Below are 20788 nucleotides of genomic sequence, written 5' to 3'. Positions count from 1 at the left end.
ATCAATATTCCCAAATTATATGCAGTGATTTATGTGGGAAGGCATTCAGTCTCTTAGTCCGCAGAACTTGATGAAATTCTTATTTAATAACTGCTACAGCAATTATTTTTGAGAGACAGATGCCTGTAAGACCATCCTACCAGGAGCAGACACTGTTTAAAGTCCTATGTGTTAAAATAGAAAGGCAAGGGCACCTGGGTGGCTCAGTTTGTTGGGCTTCTGACTCTTGATTTTGGCTCAGGTAATGATCTCATGGGTCACGAGATCAAGCCCTGGGTCAGGCTCCACTCTCAGCAGGGAGTCTGCTTGAGATTCTCTCTCCCCCTCTCTCCCTTGCTGCCACTTTCACACACACACTCTCTCTCTCCCAGATAAATCTTGGAAAAAACAGAAAGGCAAAAGGAGAGGCTAATTCACTGACATGATATTTTCCATGTAGAGGAAACTCCTAGGTCTTAACACCACTTGATTTTTAAAAATTCTCTGTCTGACCCTTAGGAAGTTTTAGCCAGACTTACACAAGTGGGGAGGAACATGACAAATGAAACCTTACAAGAAAAAGAACATAATCATTAGTACCTGCCATGAATAGGAAAACCGCTCGTTGTTAAACAGCATACTTTAAATAAATGATGTGTGAATTAAATCCAATAAAAAGAGATCAGAACGTCCTCTGTAACCTGGAAACCATACTCCCTGGGCTGCAAGGATGCTGCAGTCAGAACGACTACTCTGAGCCTCAAGAATGTTCCAAGCACTGTGTGTTATGATTGTGGCCAAGGCACTACAGAAGAAAATGATCTGCTGGGGAATCCTGTCAACTTCTCACCTGGTATATGCAGGCTTAGCAAAAATACAATGTAGTGCAGGGAACACCAAACTTCCAAGGACACTGGGGCAAGCAGTTCCAATTATTAAGTGATAAAACGGCAGCCAAAGTCCCTGGGGATTCTGTAAGCCTGACACTAGAAAAGAGACCGCAGCTGGAAGCAACATGATGGCTTGCTCGTGTTCGAGCGCTTAACCTCTGTAGCAGCTGCATTTATTCACATGCAATTAGGGATGTGCACATTTGTGCACATTCATCATAAAACAGGGATCGACATCAATGCCCAAGCCTTTTTAGAAACCTAACAAAAGCCAGGACAGGGTGCACACTGAAGAAAGCACACTCCCTTTGCTATAGTGTCTGTGCAGCTTTCAAATTCTTGCTTTTTCTCTCCCTTTTTTGGTGGGAGGGAAATGCAAAGGAAAGAAATCAGGTGAAACTGCCAACTAATATAGCTGTAAGGGAGCTGAGGACTGAGATGCGAAACTGAGAATTCACTTACACAGAAGCCCTTGAGTTTCTCTTTACAACATGCTGCCGAATCATTTGGAAAGCTACCAAGAGTCAGTACCCGAGCGCCCAAGTTTGTGCCCCTTTTGTATAAAGCTCTCCTTCTGCATTCATATCAAGAAATGCAGCCTGGATTTTTTCCTAAAGAATTTTAAGCTAATAATAAATAAGCTTGGGACCATTAAAAAAAAAAAATCTCAGAAATCTCTGTATCCATCCTTAAGAATAGGCACTCTGGTATTCAAATATGTTGTGCCAGAGACCTTCCCTCTTATCATAAGTTTTAATTTACAAGGCCATGGCAACAGTCCTAATGAAGATTAATTACTGCAGTACATTCCATAAAATCTGTCCAGCTTTGTTCTGATGGTGAAGGCTCCCACATGCAGAAATGGAACTGAAATGCATCATGTTCTTAACACTTTTTTTTCTAGCTGCTCAGGACTAAAACTGGACTTAAAAAAAAATGTAGTCAACAAAAGACTAATTGGCTCAGCACACATTACAAACCTGAGTAAAAGCAAAAGATGTCCTTTAGGTCAAAGTTCTAATGATGAGAAAAGGCTGGGTTTGGTGAGAAGAAATAGAAGGCAGAGGACTGCGATCACATGAACGGTCCATGTACATGTTTCCCTCTAAAAAATGCACATGTGGGGGCGCCTGGGTGGCTCAGTGGGTTAAGCCGCTGCCTTCGGCTCGGGTCGTGATCTCAGAGTCCTGGGATCGAGCCCCGCATCGGGCTCTCTGCTCGGCAGGGAGCCTGCTTCCTCCTCTCTCTCTGCCTGCCTCTCTGCCTGCTTGTGATCTCTCTGTCAAATAAATAAATAAAATCTTTAAAAAAAAAAAATGCACATGTGTCATTTAGGACTGGCAAAAGTTCTGGCCCCATCTCTATTTTTCTGGTTCATAAATCCACTTCAGAATTCAATGAAAATAAATGGCTCCCCTTTCCAGATAAATGCATGGAAGTGTCTACGCGGTATGTATGCCCACACCATCATTTTTGCATACAATTTCAAGATGTTCAAGATTGCTCTACAGCTGATTTGTAGATCCCAGATTAAGAATCCCTGCTCTGCAGTAATTTAGAAGACATACATAGTTATTCCTCTTCCCTCAGATTAAAAAAAATTCAACACCCATACAAGCTGGGTTTGTAGTATGTATTTTTCTCACTGCTAATGTGTATGTAACACATTTTGTGCTTCCCAGAAGCACATCAGCCTTTCTCCTCAAACTACTATTCACGTGTTTGTTTTCAATATTCAAGATCATCCCCTACCCAAACTTGTCCCCAGTGTTCCAGACATCTGGAAAAGTTAAGTTTTACGGTTTAGTCTTACTCCTCATTAGCCTTTCAAATGATTTCAAGAGAAAGAAAATCCAATCTTCAGCAAAGCTGTCCATTAAAGAAATACTGACAGGAGGGAGGGGTTCAATACGGTGGCATAGCGAGATCCAAATCTCACTTCTTCCCATGGTCACAACGAATTTAGTTACATACGAAATAATCTCCTCTGAAAAAAGACCTGATAACCAGATGAACAGAGCCTCCACAACAAAGGATAAAAGAGTAGTCCTGGGGGCGCCTGGGTGGCTCAGTGGGTTAAGCCGCTGCCTTCGGCTCAGGTCATGATATCAGGGTCCTGGGATCGAGTCCCGCATTGGGCTCTCTGCTCAGCAGAGAGCCTGCTTCCCTCTCTCTCTCTCTCTGCCTGCCTCTCTGTCTACTTGTGATCTCTCTCTGTCAAAAAAAAAAAAAAAAAAAAAATCTTAAAAAAAAAGAGTAGTCCTGAAACAAGTAGGACAAGTGACACAGCCTTGCCAAAATAATAAAAACAAAACAGTAACTAAGCCCAGGAGAGATGCATAATTGGGAGGAATCTCACAGATACAGAACTTTTCCCAAAGAAGTCAGGGGTCTGTTCTCTACATCAGGCAACCAAGCTCTAGATGCTGCACAAGAGAGGTGAGCCCCCAAAATGCCTATAGAAACCAATGGGAATTACATGTAGGAAAAGTGTAGGGAACAGAGAATATGCTCATAAAGGGCTTTCAAGAGACTCCCTCACTCTGGGACCTCGTACAAAGATACCAGTTTCAATACTGCCTAGACCACATGTGAAGGAGACCAACTTACTGATCTTGAGGAGTCTGCCAGAGAGGCAGGAACATGGTTAGGACTCTCCGGGGACACAGACATTGGCAGGGGTCATTTCTGAAGTCTTAATTCTAACTTGCTGGTGCCAGTGCTGGAAGGCACCATTTTGGAACTCTTCCTCAAGCCTCTTGGCACTGGAGGGTACCCACTGCTGAGTGACCTGCCTACCTCCATACTACAGCCAGGCCAGGAAAGAGCCTTGCCCACTCCAGTGCCACAGCAGCACAATGCAGCCAGGCTGTACAACATCCCCACACACTCCTGTGCCACAGCAGGAGGGCCCCTCCATAGCAGGCAGGCACATGGAACTCATACAGGGGAATGCTCCCCGGAGTTCCTGGTGCAAGTGGCCAAGGGAGATATCATCTCTGAGCTCCATGAGACATCTGGATAGGGAACTCTTTCTGGGATAGGGGAAATAGATATTTTACCTAATATTTAGAAACAAACACAGAGAGGCAAATGAGGAGACAGAGAAATATGCTCCAGATCAGAGAACAAGAAAAAGCCTCAGTAAAAGACCTTAATAAAATAGAGATAATTGATCCATCTGATAAAGAGTTCAGAGTGATGTTCGTCACTGAACTTGGGAGAAGAATGGATGAACACAGTGAGAACTTCAAGGAGATAGAAAAATATAAGAAAATGTCAAGCAGAAGTCACAGAGCTAAAGAATAATACCTGAACTGAAATATCAAACAACTGTATTCACCTCGACACTGTGGCAAAAAGAAAAATAATTTTTTTAAGAGAAGATATCTTAAGGGACCTTTGGGACAACATCAAGTGAAATAACATTTGCATTACAGGGGGGCCAGAAGGAGAAAAGAAAGGGCCAGAAAACTTTTTTGAAAACAGGAAGGCAACAACATTTCAGATCAAGGAAGCCCAGAGAGTTCCAAAAGAGACGAACCCAAAGAGAGCCACACAGATTATAATTAAAATGGTTAAAAGTTAAAGATAGAGACTCTTTCTTTTCAATGAAGTGGCCAAGTGGCTCATGGATGGTGGCCTTGTAGACACAGATATGCAGACCTTTATGAAGACCCTGACAGGCAAGAACACCACCCTTAAGTATGAGCCCAGTGACACCACGGAGAATGTCAAAACCAAAATCAGAGACGAGGAGGGCATCCTGCCTAACTAGCGGCATCCAACTTTGGGGAGCAAACAGCTGGAGGATAACCACACTTTCTCAGACTACAATACCCAGAAAGAATCTACCCTGTACTTGGTGCTTCACCTGCAGGGCGGCGTCACTGAGCAGTTCTTCTGCCAGCCGGCGCAGAAATACAACTGTGACAAGATGATCTGCTTCTAGTGTCATGCCCACATACACCCTGTGCTATCAACTGCCACAAGCAGGTGGCCACCCCAACAACCTGCACCCCAAGAAGAAGGTAAAATAAGGCCCCTCCACTGGCTCTTCCTTTGCCCACATGGTTCCCTCCTGCCTGGGACCCAAGGCCTTGGGGGAATCTCAAAAGCAGCAAAAGAAAACAACTTGCTAAGTACATGGGAAATCCTCTAAGGCTTTCCGCAGAGTTTTGAGCAGAAACTTTGCTGGAGTAAGAAACTGGCATGACATATCCAAAGTGCTGCAAGGAAACTTCTTCCAACCAAGAAATTCTCTACTCTGCATAGTTATCATTTAGAATTGAAGGGGAGATTAAGAGTTTTCCAGATAAACAAAAACAACAACAACAACAAAAGAGTTAAAAAAAAATCCATTCACCACTAAAACTGGACTTACAAGAAAGTTAAAGAGATATCTTTAAGCTGAAAAGAAATGACACTAATTAATAACAAGAAAATATAGGAAAGTAAAAATCTCACTGGAAAAGGTAAATATATACAAAAAACAGTGGATCAATCATTTACAAAGTAAGTAGAAAGCTAAAAAGACAGTAGTGGTAAAAGTACCCAAACTGTAATAATTAGTTAAGGGATGCATAAAATAAAAAGATAAAAAATGTGACATCAAAATACAAAATGTGAGGGCGCCTGGGTGGCTCAGTTGGTTGATCAGCTGCCTTCAGCTCAGGTCATGATCTCAGGGTCCCGGGATCGAGTCCTGCATCGGGCTCTCTGCTCAGTGGAGAGCCTGCTTCTCCCTCTCTCTCTGCCTTTGCTCTGCCTCCTTGTGCTATCTCTCTGTCAAATAAATAAATAAAATCTTAAAAAAAAATACAAAATGTGTGTGGGGGGTAAAATATAAATTTTTCTAATGTGTTCAAATTTAAGTTCCTATCAACTTAAAACCAACTATTATATACAAAGGATGTTATATGTGAACCTCATGGTAACCACAGAACAAAAATTTACAGTAAATATACATCAAAAAAAATGAGAAAAACATCCAAACATAATACTACAGAAAGCCATCAAACCACAATGAAAGAGAGAAAAAAGAAAGGAATAGAGGAACTACAGAAAAGCCAGAAAACAAAGAGAAAGGAATCCATGCCAATACTAAAGAAATTCATCATCAATCATAAGGGAGGAGGGCAAGAGAAGAAGGAACAAAGAACTACAAAAACAACCTGAAAACAATAAACAAAATGGCAATACATATATACCAATTGATAATTCATTACTTTAAATGTAAAAAGACTACACTTTCCAATCAAAAGACAGAGTGGTTGAGAGGATTTAAAAAAAAAAAAAAAGGATGACCCATCTACATGCTGTCTAAAAAAGACTAACTACAGAAGTAAGGACACCTACAGACTGAAAGTAGAGGAATGGAGAAAGACATTCCAGGCAAATGGAAATGAAAAGTGGTATAGCAAAACTCTTACCTAACAAAACAAACTTTAAACAAATACTGTAATAGAAGACAATAGCTGTAATAGACAAATACTGTAATAGAAGACATTACCACATAATGATAAAGGGGTCAATCCAACAAGAATATGTAATATTTATAAATATATATGCATCCAACATACGAGCAACAAAATACATAAAACAAATACTGACAGGCCTAAAGGGAGAAACTGACAGCAACATAATAATAATAAGGGACTGTAATATCCCACTTGCATCAATGGACAGATCATCCAGAGAGGAAATCAAAACAGAAACATCAGTCTTAAATGACACATTAAACCGATGAGCTTAATAAATGCATGTGTAATATTCCATCCAAATAAGCAGAATGCACATTCTTCTCAAGTATATATGGAACATTCTTCAGGAGAGCTCACATGTTAGGCCACGAAACAAGTCCCAATAAATTCAAAAATTTAAATCATCAAGCATCTGTTCCAATCACAATGGTATAGAGAAGAAAACTAGCACAACTACAAAAAGCACAGCAGTTAAGCAACATGCTACTAAACAACCAATAAGTCACTGAAAAAAAAAATCAAAGGAGAAATAAAAAATTACCTAAAGACAAATGTAAACAAAGTATGATACACCAAAATCTATGGGATACACCAAAAGTGGTTCTGACAGGGAAGTTCACAGGCCTCAAGACCTCAAGAAACAAGAAGAATCCCAAGTAAACAATCTAAATTCATACCTAAAGCAACTAAGAAAAGAACAAATAAAGCTTAAAGTTAGGAGAGGAAAGGAAATATTAAGATCACACCAGAAATAAATGAAACAGAGACTAAAACGGTAATAAAAAAGATCAATGAAACTATGAGCTTGTTCTTTGAAAAGATCAACAAAATTGAATAACTATGGTAGGATATATGTATATATGAAGAGAAAGAAAGATTTGAACATCACCTCATACATGTACATTTCACGTAAGGAATCTGACACTTAGAAACCCCAAGTCATTTATTAGCATCACTCTCCCACTTATCCAAGTTCACAAAATAAGTGGCAGATAAACAAAATTCAAACTCAGTCCTTTATAGTCTCAAGAAAAATCAAGCTAGTCTCAACCAAAATCAAGAAAAAAGGAGAGGACTCAAAAAATAAAATCAGTAATAAAAGATAACAACTGACACCATAGCACAAAGGACCATAAGAAACTACTACAAACAACTATATGCCAACAAATCAGACAATCTATAAGTACTGGATAAATTCCTACAAACACACAATCTTCAAGGAATGAATCATGAATATAGAGAAAATCCAAATTGACCAACTTCTATAAGGGAAGTATATCCTTAATCAAAAACTCCCCAGAAACAAAAGCTCAGGACCAGATGGTTTCACTGGTGAATTCCACCAAATATTTAAAGAATATCAAATGCCCATCCTTCTCAAATTCCTCCAAAAAACTAAAGAGGAGAGAATGCTTCCAAACTCATCTGGAAAGGCCAGCACTACTCTGATATAAAAATCAAAGACACCACAAAAAAAGAAAATTACAGGCCAATATCCTTGATGAACAAAGATGCAAAAATCCCCAACAAAGTATTAGCAAACCAAGTTCAGCAATACATTAAAAGGGACCACACACCATGATCAAGTGAGATTTATTCCAGGAATGGAAGATTGATTCAACATCTGTAACTCTACCAACATGATACAGCACATGAAGAAGAAAAATCATATGATCATGTGATCATCTCAATAGATGCATAAAAAGCATTTGACATCTATGACATCTATGACAGAAACTCTCATAGAGGTATAAAGGGAATGTACCTCAACATAATAAAGGCATACTGACAAACCCACAGTTAACATCATTCTCAATGGTGAAAAACTGAAAGCTTTCCTCTTAAGATTAGGAACAAGACAACAATGCCCACTCTCATCACTTTCATTCAATATAGTACTAGAAATCCTAAGCACAGTAATTAGGAAATAGATAGATAGATAGATAGATAGATAGATAAAATGTCAGAAGAAGAAAGAATTGAAAAGAAAAAGTAAAACCATCACTATTTGCAGATAACATGCTATTACTGAAAACCCCAAAGTCATCAAGAAACTGTTAGAACTAATAAATACATTCAGTAAAGTTGTAAGATGCAAAATTAATATACAGAAATCAGTGGCGTTTCTATACACTAATGATCAAATGTTAGAGAAATTAAAATTGCATCAAAAAGAATAAAATACCAAGGAAAAAATTTTAACCAAGGAGGTGAAACACCTGTATACTAAAAACTGTAAGACACTGATGAAAGAATCTGAAGACTCAAATAAATGGAAAGATACTTTGTGCTCATGGATGGAGGAATTAGTATTGTTAAAATGTCCATATAACCAAAGGAATCTATCGATTTAGTATAATCCCTATCAAAATTCCAATGGTATTTTTTCACAGAAGAGGACAAATAATCCTGAAATTTGTATGGAACCACAGAAGATCCTAAGGAGCCAAAGCAATCTTTAACAGGAGAACAAAGCTGGAGATATCACTTTTCCTAACTTCAACTGTACTAAAAGCTGTAGTAATCCAAACAATATGGAATGGGTACAAAACAGACACACAGGTCAATGGAATAGAACTAAGAGCCCATAAATAAACCCACATCTACAGAGATAATCTGGGACAAATGAGCCAAGAACATACAATGCAGAAAGGATAGTCTCTCCAATAAATAGCGTTGAGAAAATTGGTCAGCCAAAACTAGACTGTCATCTTACACCATACACAAAAATTAACTCAAAATGGATTAAAGGTGTGAACAGAAGACTTGAAACCATAAAATTCCTGGAGAAAAGCTATGCAGGAAGCTCCCTGACATCAATCTCAATGATGTGTTTGTAAATCTGACTCCAAGGGCAATGGAAGCAAAAGCGAAAATAAACAAATGGAGCTACATCAAACTAAAATCTTCTGTACAGCAAGGGAAATCATCATCAAAATGAAAAGGCAACCTACTGAATGGGAGAAGATATTTGCAAACCATATCCGATAAGGGGTTAATAACCAAACTAAATATAGAATATGTGAATCAACAATTGAAAAAAAAAAACCTTAAAAAATAGGCAGGCGATCTGAATAGATCTTTCTTTCCAAAGAAGACATACAGATGGCCAACAGATACATGAAATGATATTCAACATCACTAACCATGCAATTCAAAACTACAATGAGATATTACTTCACACCTGTTAGGATGGCTATTATCAAAAGGGCAAGAAATAGCAAGTGTTGGTGAGGATGTGGAGAAACGGATGTGCACTATTGGTGGGAATGCAAACTTTACAGCCACTGTGGAAAACAGCACACAGATTCCTCAAAAATTAGGAACAGATCTACTGCATTATCCAGCTTTTCCACTTCTGGTATTTATTCAAAGAAAATGAAAACACCAATTCAAAAAGACATATGGACTCCTATAGGTTCACTGTAGCATTATTTACAATAACTAAGATACAAAAAAACCCTTAATGTCCATCAATAGATAATGGATAAAGTTGTGGTATAAGTAAACAATGGATTACTACTCAGCCATAAATAAGAACAAAATCTTGCTATTTGTGACAACATGGATGGACCCTGAGGGCATTATGTTAAGTAAAATAAATCACACGGAGAAAGGTAAGTACTGTATGATTTTACTCATACACATAGAATCTGAAAAACAAAACAAAACAAAGGAAATGAACAAACAAAAGAATACCACAATAAGCTCACAGATAACAGAAAACAGACTGATGGTTACCAGAAGGGAAAGGAGTTGGGGGTGTAAGTGAAATGGGTAAAGGGGGTCAAATTGTATGTTGACAGATGGTAAGCAGACTTTTGGTGGTAATCATTTTGTATTCCATATATTTGTCAAATAACAATGTTGTACACCTTAAAGTAATATAATGTTACATACTAATATTATCTCAATTTAAAAAATACTTATAATGGCAAAAGCAATAGTAAACAAAATCAAACAACAAAAATGAAAAAAACCTAAGCAAGGTACAACCTAGACCTCTAAAAGGGGAGTAGATAAGGAAATTATGGTGTATAAATAATGGAACGCTATATAATCATTAGTTAGAAATTCATTCTACATGAGGCCATGAAGAAATGAAGAAATGAAGAAAAGGATCGTCCTAAGAAAGTGTTGTTCTCAATAGTCTTTTCAGTGAAAATAAAGTTGCCATGCACCAGACTCTGGGTAGCAGCCATGAGAACCCTACTAGTTGGTTAATTACCCTTGCTACATGGTTCTTCTGGCTTCTTGGCATTGGACTCATTCATCATCGTCCCAGAGGCCCTAACACTTCTGAAACATGACAAACTCCTGTTACTGAGTCCCAGTTATTCAGTGGGTGGCTAAACGAGAGAAACAGAAAGCACAGGGCAAAAAACCGGGACCGCAAATAAGGTCAAGTTGGGAGCCTCCTAAATTCTAAATTTCCTAAATACGTCTTCCCCATCCTAACCCTCACCCCAGAAAATAACACTTTCCCTCCTCGCTGGGTAGCATCCTTTCCCCTGTGAATCCCAAGACAAATAATATTGCTTTTCCTCACACCCAACCCAACAATCTAAGTTTGTTCATTCATGCTATGTGCCACACAGGATATTCTTTTTGTTTTGTTCCATTTTGTTGTTGTGTTGTGTTGTGTTGTGTTGTGTTGTGTTGTGTTTTGTGGACAATGACAAAGTGGAGAAAGATCAAATGAACACAATTTAAAGAAAGTCAAGTAAAATTAACTCCTTGTCAACCACAATTCACATGAAGTTCTGATCAAAGCCCTATGAAATGTGATAATTCATTGTATTTCACAAATAAGAAGAGATGATGGAGATTTTCCCTTGAAAGCTGTGAGGCATATTAGAATCAGATAAATCTCCTGAAGTTACAAAGAGTGAAAGGAAAGAATGGCAGGCACACAATAAAGTCAATATATCATTAAGCTGAGCTGACTTCTTTCCTCATCTGCCACCCACAACTAGATTCACCAGCGAACGGAGATTTCAGTAAATGGAACTGTAGTCAACAGTATTTTTCTTTTCACAATACTTAGACTCTGAGGGAAAAAAAAATTCCCCTTAAAAAATAAGCACCAATAATTCCAGTAAAATTCATATAAAATATGGAATGTGCATAACTGGTCCCAACCAAAAAAAGTTAAAAAGAAATGAAAATACTTTCTGACCATTTTCCTTCCCCAGAAATTCTCCTCTGAGTCATACGTATTTCTGTTGCAGGTGGAAAGCCTTCCACATGTTACAAAGCTGACTGTTTAGTTCTGGAAGAGAAGTTGGGTAGCAAGATGTAGTGAAAAAATGTCACAGAACAACATGAGGAGACACCACACAGAAGAACGTGGGTCACCTCCATTACACAGGAGACAAATCTTAAAGATAACTCAAGTTCACTCAAAACCATAAAGCTAACAGGGAACACAGCTGAAAAATAAAACAAAACCCCAAACAAATGAAAAAAAAAAAAAAAAAAAAAAAAAAAAACAGAACAAAAATCCTTCATCAATCTTTCGATGCAGAGCTGTGTCGCAAAAGCCGAAAAGGACAGCTCCAGGTGGGAGATGAAAAGCAGTTTACTCTGTGCAGGATAAGGCGTCAATCCATATAGAAGTTATCGTGTCTGAACTATGCCAACAGTCTCAGTACAAATTATAGATGTAATGGGTCTTATGCCACCTAGAATAATCGACCAAGCGCGCCTCCCCTGGAAGGATTTTTTTATAAAGCAATCTGCCATGGCCAGAGACTGGTCTGTGAAAAAAACACTGACACATTATCAGGCAGTAAAAGTCTAACCACAACCTTCTTCTCTTTCCTTTTTTTTGTTTGAAAAAGGTTAGGATTATAAATATTAAAAACTTAATTTGACTGAATAATGACTATCTTGAACACCCAGCTGCTTCTTTTTCATCGTATTCAATACTTTGCAAATTTTCATCATTAGCAATTCACATGAAGATGGCCATAAACCAAGGATGATGAATGCTACTAGATATACAGAAATTAATCTTACATTACATGCTCAAAACCAAATCTCCCAGCTTGTGAGGAACAGCTAAAAGAAACAATTTTAGTGAAAGAAGAGTTTAATTGGAATATGGTTAAAGATACTCTTGTTTCACTTCAAAGGCCGCAATGTTGAGAAGGGCAACCTATCTTCTCCCTGCTCAGGCAAGACTGAAAACTTCATTCAGGTTTCACTCAGATGTCACTCCCTTCAGGAAGCTCTTCCAGAGCCACCAAGCCCAGGTTAGATTCCTCACCTGAGCTCCCTACCTACCTTGCTCACCTCCACCTCTCCCTGGGCACAGATCACAGCAAGTATCCATCCTATTTTTCCCTAATTGCATGCTTAGCTATCCACAACCTTTGCTAAACTAAAAACCGTGAGAGCAGGAAAGGTATTTTTTTTTAAATGTTTCATCCTCTGTACCTGTACTCACTATTACCTGGCACATGATTACTAAAAAACTCTTAGTTGAAAGAACAGACAGAAGAAATATTACAACAATCCCCTAACCAGTAAGGGGATATTTTTAATTCTTAAATAAGTAGAACATGATTTAAATAATACAGAAAGTTCTCACTCCAGTTCTTGGCACCACATATAGAAAATAGCCAAATATTCTTTTTTTTTTTTTTTAAGATTTTTTATTTATTTGACAGAGAGAAATCACAAGTAAGCAGAGAGGCAGGCAGAGAGAGAGGAGGAAGCAGGCTCCCCGCTGAGCAGTAAGCCCGATGTGGGGCTCGAACCCAGGACCTGGGATCATGACCTGAGCCGAAGGCAGCGGCCTAACCCACTGAGCCACCCAGGCGCCCCGAAAATAGCCAAATATTCTTATTGTGAAAGCAGTATACATTACATAGCCTGTTGGGGAGATTAAGAATTAAAAAATCACTTAGTAGTACAAAGACAATTCTAATACTTGAGGTCTTTCTTCCTCTGAAGGTACAAAAGTCTGTATCAAAATTCACTAGAGGCAAGAACATGATTCTGTGCCATTCCTAGCATACCAATGAATCCCACAATGCTACCAAGTCCAGTAGCAAAGAGCTAGGTTCCAACCAAACTGTTCTATTTTAGTAACAACGATGATAATGACAAATGCTAACACATCGTGTAGTAACTCTACCTATGCTAATTCCACAGTTAGGAGGAACCAGAAGGGAAAGCTACAGAGTAAAACACAGCCTGGGCCAATGTGTAAGCAGGATAGAAGATGAGGAAAGAGACCACATAGTGTCAAAGCAAGCTCTCCCTTCTCTGTTTTCAAAAATAGCACACAAAAGCTCTGAGCCTCTGCCGGAACTCAGCCATCTGCTGCTGACTAGCCAGGTGACATCCTCTGTACTATGGGGGACACTATTATTCCTCCTATCCCACTGCTCTCTTTCTGGGGATAAATGAGCTACTAATGAAAACATTCTTAAAGCTCCTTCAAAGGAACTCAAGGTCATGTTATTTCCATTGTCGCTGAGAACTCTTTTAAGCAAGAGAACTCTTCTTGTCATGCTAACTTAAAGGAGCTGAATCCCACACATCAGAATCCCAGGAATCGGTGTTAGAGTCGACAATTCTGAGAATTCTACACAGGGTTAAGGATGGGTTAAATTCTACTGCACTGTGCTGAGGGAGACAGAGGTACACTCTTCAAAACCCTATCGTGCCTCTCTGAGGAAGAATTATCCACCCCAGATTCAGTCATTCTCCACTACATCTGGCTCTCCTTTGCCTATTTCCTATGACTATGTCTCTCTATGTAGAGCGACAAAGTGTCACTCAAGCTAAATATTTAGGGTTATCACTGAGGTAAAGGACAAAGAAATACCTAGAAGAAACTTTCAAAGAAACTGGCTCAAGCTACTTTGGGACTGAGCCATTTTCTAATGGTCCCATAAAAGTATTTGGTCCCATAAAAGTAAACTCATATCAGAAAATGCGAAGTTAATAAGCAGAGAATAACCCACTGGGAGAGCGAAGATGACCAAGAGGCTGACACACTCACTGCTGCTGCAATTACTGAGCTGAGGTTAGAAACAACGCAGCAAATAAAAACCCGTGAGCATGCCAGGAGAGCCCTCGAAAGCTGACATCACAAAATCCCAGCACCTCTTCCTGTTTATGGGAGGCGAAGGAATAAAGATGCAGCCCAACTCGAACAATACAGTAAAACTGTGCTGGTGCTGGTATTATAAACAGCAGGAACAGCAGCAATTACCACTGTCAAAATTCTAATGTATATGGATTTACCTGTGAATACTTTTACTTATCTAAATACAATTTTGGTTTTAGTTTACATTTATCTTTATTCATTTTCACTGAGGTCATTTTAACAGAGAAGGGGAAAGGGAGAAAAATGGAGGTAGAGTATATACAGGCATTTCACACTTCAGCTACACCTTGTAACTACCCGACACTTTGCCTTAGAGTTTGGGAATGGCAAATAGGTTTTATCTTGAGTAGGAATCCCAACTGATTGATACAGGCTGTACTGAGAAGGACCACTTGGGCTAAATGCAAAGGAATATACACAAAGTATATACTGGACGAGTATAATATGGACCTACCATCCTGGGTCTACTCCAGTGGGAGATTTTGCTCCTTGAGGGATATGTGGCAATGTCTGAGATAATTCTGGTTGTCCCAACTAGGGAAGCACTGGTGGCAGAGGCCAGGGATAGTGTTCAACAGTCTACAATCTCCCAATCCACCAAAACTAAGAATTATCTGTATAGGAGGGTAGTAATATTGAAGTTGGGAAACCACAATCTAGTCATATCTATCCTACAGTTAGTTCATGGATCAAGTCTTTACCCAAATGACATAAAACTAGTCTTCAGACTATGTTCCTGAGCCACCCTTCCTAATGCTAGAGTAATTCTATATAACTTCATTGGAGTATTAGAAACATGGAGTCAATTTGATTTACGCACATTATCGTGATAGGTCCCTAACTTGGTACTGTGATCACACATTATTTTATCCCCTGAAGCCTTGGTTTCTTTAACTACAAGAAGAGAGGGTACACTAGATAATCACTGTCATCACAAACAAAAACAAAACTGCTAGGAAGTCCTGACATGTGCCAAAGGGAATAAGCCTTGGTTGGTAATTTCTCCAACATAAGATGATCTCTCTTCAGTATAGGACAAGTTTACCAATTCCTTTTGATTTCTGTTAATATAGTTTACTAGCTGTGCTTGAAATTAAAACCATTTTAATTTTCATGTAATGTTTAATTATTTTCCATCTGAACATTTAAGTTAAGATGCTTTGGCATCTTAAGGTATTCTGGTCTTCTTTTTTTTTTTTTTTAAAGATTTATTTATTTATTTGACAGAGAGATAGATCACAAGTAGGCAGAGAGGCAGGCAGAGAGGGAGCAGGAAGCAGGCTCCCCGCTGAGCAGAGAGCCCGATGCGGGCCTCGATCCCAGGACTCTGGGACCATGACCTGAGCCGAAGGCAGAGGCTTTAACCCACTGAGCCACCCAGGCACCCTATTCTGGTCTTCTTGTCCCTCACCATTACACTATCTGAAGTTAGCTTCTCCAGTTCTCCAAACATCTGTTCTGTTCTCTTATATCATTTAAACTAATAGGACCAATTATACAGTTGCTGATGGTTAGACTTTTCTTTTTTTGCTCTACAATTCTCCTTCATCAATCAATTAATCAATTCAAATATTTTAGGACCTTCTCTGTGCCTATGATAATAACAGTGGACAAAAGAATAGAGGCAGGAGCTACAGCTGTTGACACAAAACACAGTTTCTAGCTTGGAAGCATTTACAGGCCATTTAAGAGGGTGAAGCACAGGAAGCTACTAGAGAACAAGTCACACTAATGAGGTGGTAGCAGAGAAATGTCACTGTGAGGGTAAGAAATGCCAGAAGAATGAAATGACATGTCTGCTGCACACAGATTAAGGATGACCTAGAAGCTATCATAGGAACTGTTAGGGAAAAAATCATTATGAATCAGATGCAGAAGGAATGCTGGCATGTGGCAATGACTTCAAAGGTAGGTTCTGCGTTTTAAACGTATGTCAGATGGATACGCAAAATATCGCTGAATAATAAACAGTGAGAGCCCATGAATGTTCTCTCCAGAGACTAAAATTATACAGAAACATTTGGTAGTGTTAAAAAAGCGATAATAGGCCTCAAATGGAGTCACTTGTGCCAAGCCCCACATCAATAAACCAAGACTTAATACCTAGCCTAGTTGTGGGTTCAGCCCCTCCCAGGAAAGTGACCCAGAACCAATCCATCTGGAATCACAACATCGGCACTAGTGAGGTCATCTGCCCAAGAGACCCCTTCCAGCCCCTACAGGAAGGTGACCTTGCCTGAAACAAGCCTCTCTTTGATAAACAAAACCAACCAAGCAAACAAATCCTTTTCCTGCTCCTCCCTACCTATAAAAGTCTTTCATTTTGTGCTGGAGCTCCACAGAGTGCCTTTGTATATGCTAAATGGGATATTGCCTGATTTCCTGAATTGTTGAATAAATCCATTAAAATCTAAGTTTTACTCAATTGAATGTTGTCTTTTAAAAGAAGTTAATGATATAAAGTCATATGTGTCGAGTGAGACCACATCTATCAGAATGGAGATCCCATAAACCAACTGTGAAAAAGGGACATTTATTTTAGAATATATGGGGAAGCATCCACCTAACCACTTAATGAACTGCTAGTTCACCAAGGTCTCAACATGGGTACCAAGGAACTTTCTGAAGCAAAGTGTGAATATTTCCCCTTAAAGATAAATTTTTCAAGATTAGGACTACAGCCCTGAACCTAAATTATTTAACCCTATGGCACCTATTTATATATTTTTCTAAGTCATAATCAAATTATTTTCACCTGTGGTACCCCTTTGGTAGTAAAGCTAGTATGTTCACTACCTGGTCTGCTTTATGTCCACTAGAAATACTAGAAAACCATTAGGTCCACTACCTAGCAGTCCAACAGCAAATGTCTCAAGTTTTTGGCATCAGTTGGGAAGACGGCATTTTAGATGTCATTTCAGTATTGTAAAATAATTATATGTTTATATGAACACAAGAGTAACTCTGAAATGATTCCCCCTTTAGCATTTACTCTTTAGGGGATAACTTTTTTGAGATTTTTTCATAATGTTCTTACTTAAAACCAGATTATAGCTCTTTGTGGCCTCTCTCTCCAACTCCCAAATCCCTGAGCTAGTAGTCAGGCTTCCAACAAGCACTCTATGCTTCAGTCAAATGAACTTCGGGTGTCATCAGTACCTCCATTCTGCCTGAAGAGTCTCACTGGTTTAGAATGTCCACAAAGTTCAGTGCCGTCAACTCTTAAACCAACACAATTGCAACATAATCTAATACACAGTACTCTGAAAACAAATGCTGAGCAAATCACACTATTTTTCAATTCAGTGCATTTCATCTGTTTTTGGCATGGTTGCAAATAAGTTCACATTACAAATGAATGGATTTTAAATTGAGAGAATTTATCAAGGGCTGTTTATGTTTAAGTTTTCCATTATTTTATATATTTGTTATTTAATTTTATATAAAAATGTGAACGTGTAACTGCCCTTTTTTAAAATTCAGAGAGAATTTTTAACAACACTCTCAATAGAGTCCTTTAACAGTGAATTGAAATAAAATTCTGCCTCTGTTTGCATCAAGTATACCCTACTAATACTTAAGCATAAAGGATTCAGAAGGAGAAAGAACAGAGAAGAGAAAAAACAACTCTTATTATAACTCTTACAACTAACAGTGATCATAGAAACAATAAGAGAGCCCCCCAAATGATGAGAAAAGCACAAAACATTTGTCTCTACACAACCTCTGCATTCAGAGAAGAAGATACATATACTTAATCCTACTAAAAGTAAAAACATACCTAATTTTATTTTCCAGGTCTTCACTATCTGATTCTTCAGAGCTTCTGTACTTATCTGGATCTGGAAGTGTGCTCGGATCAAATCCATCATCATCATCATCACTCCAATCCAGAAAGGCTTCCTCTTCATCTCTGACCTAAGAAAACACAAGGGGAGTTGTGGTTTAAAAAAAAAGGCTGATAAATAATCTAGTCTTATTTCAGGACTCAACTAAACACTTCTCTGATAGCCTCAAACTGGAAGCCTTCTATTCTGGTGAAAGCCATTATTGACTTTCAGAACCATTATCATTTGCAAAGAGAAAGGAAATCCGTGTCATTTCAAAAATAAAATGAAAATATGATTCAGAAAGTAAATCACATTAAGTCCTTAAACACAGCATGGGAAAAATGGTCAGTTTTACTACTTCCACATAACTCAACTGTCAAAGAAATAAAGTATAAAATAAAGTTTTTTTGTGCTCCTATCCATACACATGTGAATTTCAAAACTCCCCGGAATATTACATGAAGATATAAAAGGTCAGATGATAGGGTAGAGAAACTCTCTTTTTGTCTGATGACTTTATGATCACAGTAATCTAAGTGTTAAAATTAATAATCAGATCAATACAAGTTCATTAATAGTAAGGAGTGTTCTAAATTCAAGTGTAAGTATGAAGTCACTAAAACAATGGAAAAGGAGAGGAATACCAAGAGACAGATGAAGCAGTAACACATGGAATTATCCCCATGTGGGAATAATTCCGTTTTATGCAAGTGGGAACGTAGGTGGGCTTTTTTTTTTATAGTGGTTTATTTTTGTCAAAGAACAAAGCAATGTAATGTTAAAATACGCTTACTACACATTTATGTAATGACCATCCCTTATAGAAAATTTATTTTTGGCACATTGTGCATCTTATCTACTAGGTTACAAAACCAAACAAGTATCACCACACGCATTTAACAGATTATAAGTAGGACTTAAAAAAAAATTCTGGATGAGTTTCTCTCAGTTACCATCTTTATAATTCTTCTTCACACCATATGAGACAAACGTCAATGATTCTGTTTTCAAATGTTTAATGTTCTTTCCCAGGAAGTGAATAACAACTCAGAATAGCATAGCAAGTGACTGTGCAAGGCCATGATAGAGGGCCTCTAACACTTTCTGAACAGCTCTCCCTGGATAACATCTAAACATAACAAAAGGACGAAGAGGAAAAAGAAAGAAAGATTAGTCATCACTGCAAAAGGCCCCTATTGCTTTCCTGGTAAAGCTCCCAGCTGAAAATAACAGGCCTGAAAAAACTGTAGCAAAGGTGGCGGGGGGGGGGGGGGGGGGGGGGGGGGGGCTTGCCATCAAATGCAGTAAGCAAAGGCCTGCACAGCATATTATATGGTCCACTTGAAAATACTCAAAGATATCAACAAAATACAATGTCATCATATACTCAAAAGCACTAATCTCCTGGGCTACAAGGTATTTCCAATTTTCCAGTCTGATGCTCTCTCAAAGGAATCTGAAGACAGAGCAGACTCAAAACATCTCAAGTTTTTGGTCTCAGCGTACCTTTACACTTAAAAAGTATGAAGGACTCCAAAGTCCTGTGAATGTAGATTATATCTACTGATAATTTACTGTATTAGAAATTAAGACTAAGATTTTTAAAAATTGATTTTAAAGTAACAACAAAATTCACTACATTTTTAACATGTGTCATATTTTATGAAAAAGTTATAATTTCCCAAAATAAAAGAACATTGTTTTAGATTTTTGCAAGTTTCTTTAATAAGTATTTTCCCTTTCTTCTTTTTCTTTCTCTCTTTCTTCCCCTTCCTTCCTTCCTTCCTTCCTCTCTCTCTCTGTCTCTCTCCCTCTGTCTCTCTCCCTCTCTCTTTCTAGAGGGAGAGAACATGTGCATGTGAGCAGAGGGAGAGAGGCAGGCAGGAGAACACGGAGAGGGAGAGAGAGAATCTCAAGCAGGCTGCACACACAGCATGGAGCCTGACACAGAGCTTGATCTCATGAACCCAAGAACATGACCTGAGCCCAAATCAAGAGTCAGATGTTTAACCAACTGAGCCACGCAGGTGCCCCTTTCATAACTAGTTTAAAAGGAGACAACGGAATGCCCAAATGTTCCTCTGCATTCACAATGTGTTGTTCTGGGTGAAGTATATGAAGAAAATCTAGTCTCTCTGAGATAGATAGTTGGGAAAGGGAGGAGTAGTTTAATAGCCTTTTCTGGTAACTGTAGTTATGACTTTACCTTGATAATACAACAAACCCTGATGAGTAGTTTCAAATAAATAGTTGCAATATAGAATCTGAAGCCATTCCGTACTGTTAAATTAAAATCCAATGGTCTACTTTTCACTTTGAATGTATCTTTAACCAGTAAGTGATGGTGTAATATCATGCATCTGCTATTTGGAAAACACTCCTTCACTTAATTTATGCAGATCTTCCTGATGTGAATCTTCAAGTGCTGACACATTTCATTTTACAATATTTTTTATAATCACATTTATTAATATCACCATC

The 20788-nt window shown here is 38.4% G+C and overlaps 1 protein-coding gene and 1 pseudogene across 1 annotated transcript in view; one reads left to right on the top strand and one right to left on the bottom strand.

Moving 5' to 3' along the window:
* The window catches only part of DDX10 (DEAD-box helicase 10), a 271491-nt gene that overhangs the window by 20958 nt on the left and 229745 nt on the right, over window positions 1-20788 (bottom strand). The window contains exon 17 of the mRNA XM_047692650.1: window positions 18259-18395. Within this exon, the coding sequence (XP_047548606.1) occupies window positions 18259-18395 (137 nt within the window). The remainder of the gene's footprint in view (window positions 1-18258; window positions 18396-20788) is intronic.
* On the top strand, window positions 4440-4909 carry LOC125079190 (ubiquitin-60S ribosomal protein L40-like; annotated as a pseudogene).

This window comes from Lutra lutra, chromosome 10 (genome assembly GCF_902655055.1).
Source record: "Lutra lutra chromosome 10, mLutLut1.2, whole genome shotgun sequence".
Taxonomy (NCBI): Eukaryota; Metazoa; Chordata; class Mammalia; order Carnivora; family Mustelidae; genus Lutra; species Lutra lutra.
This window is presented reverse-complemented; position numbering and strand designations above follow the sequence as displayed.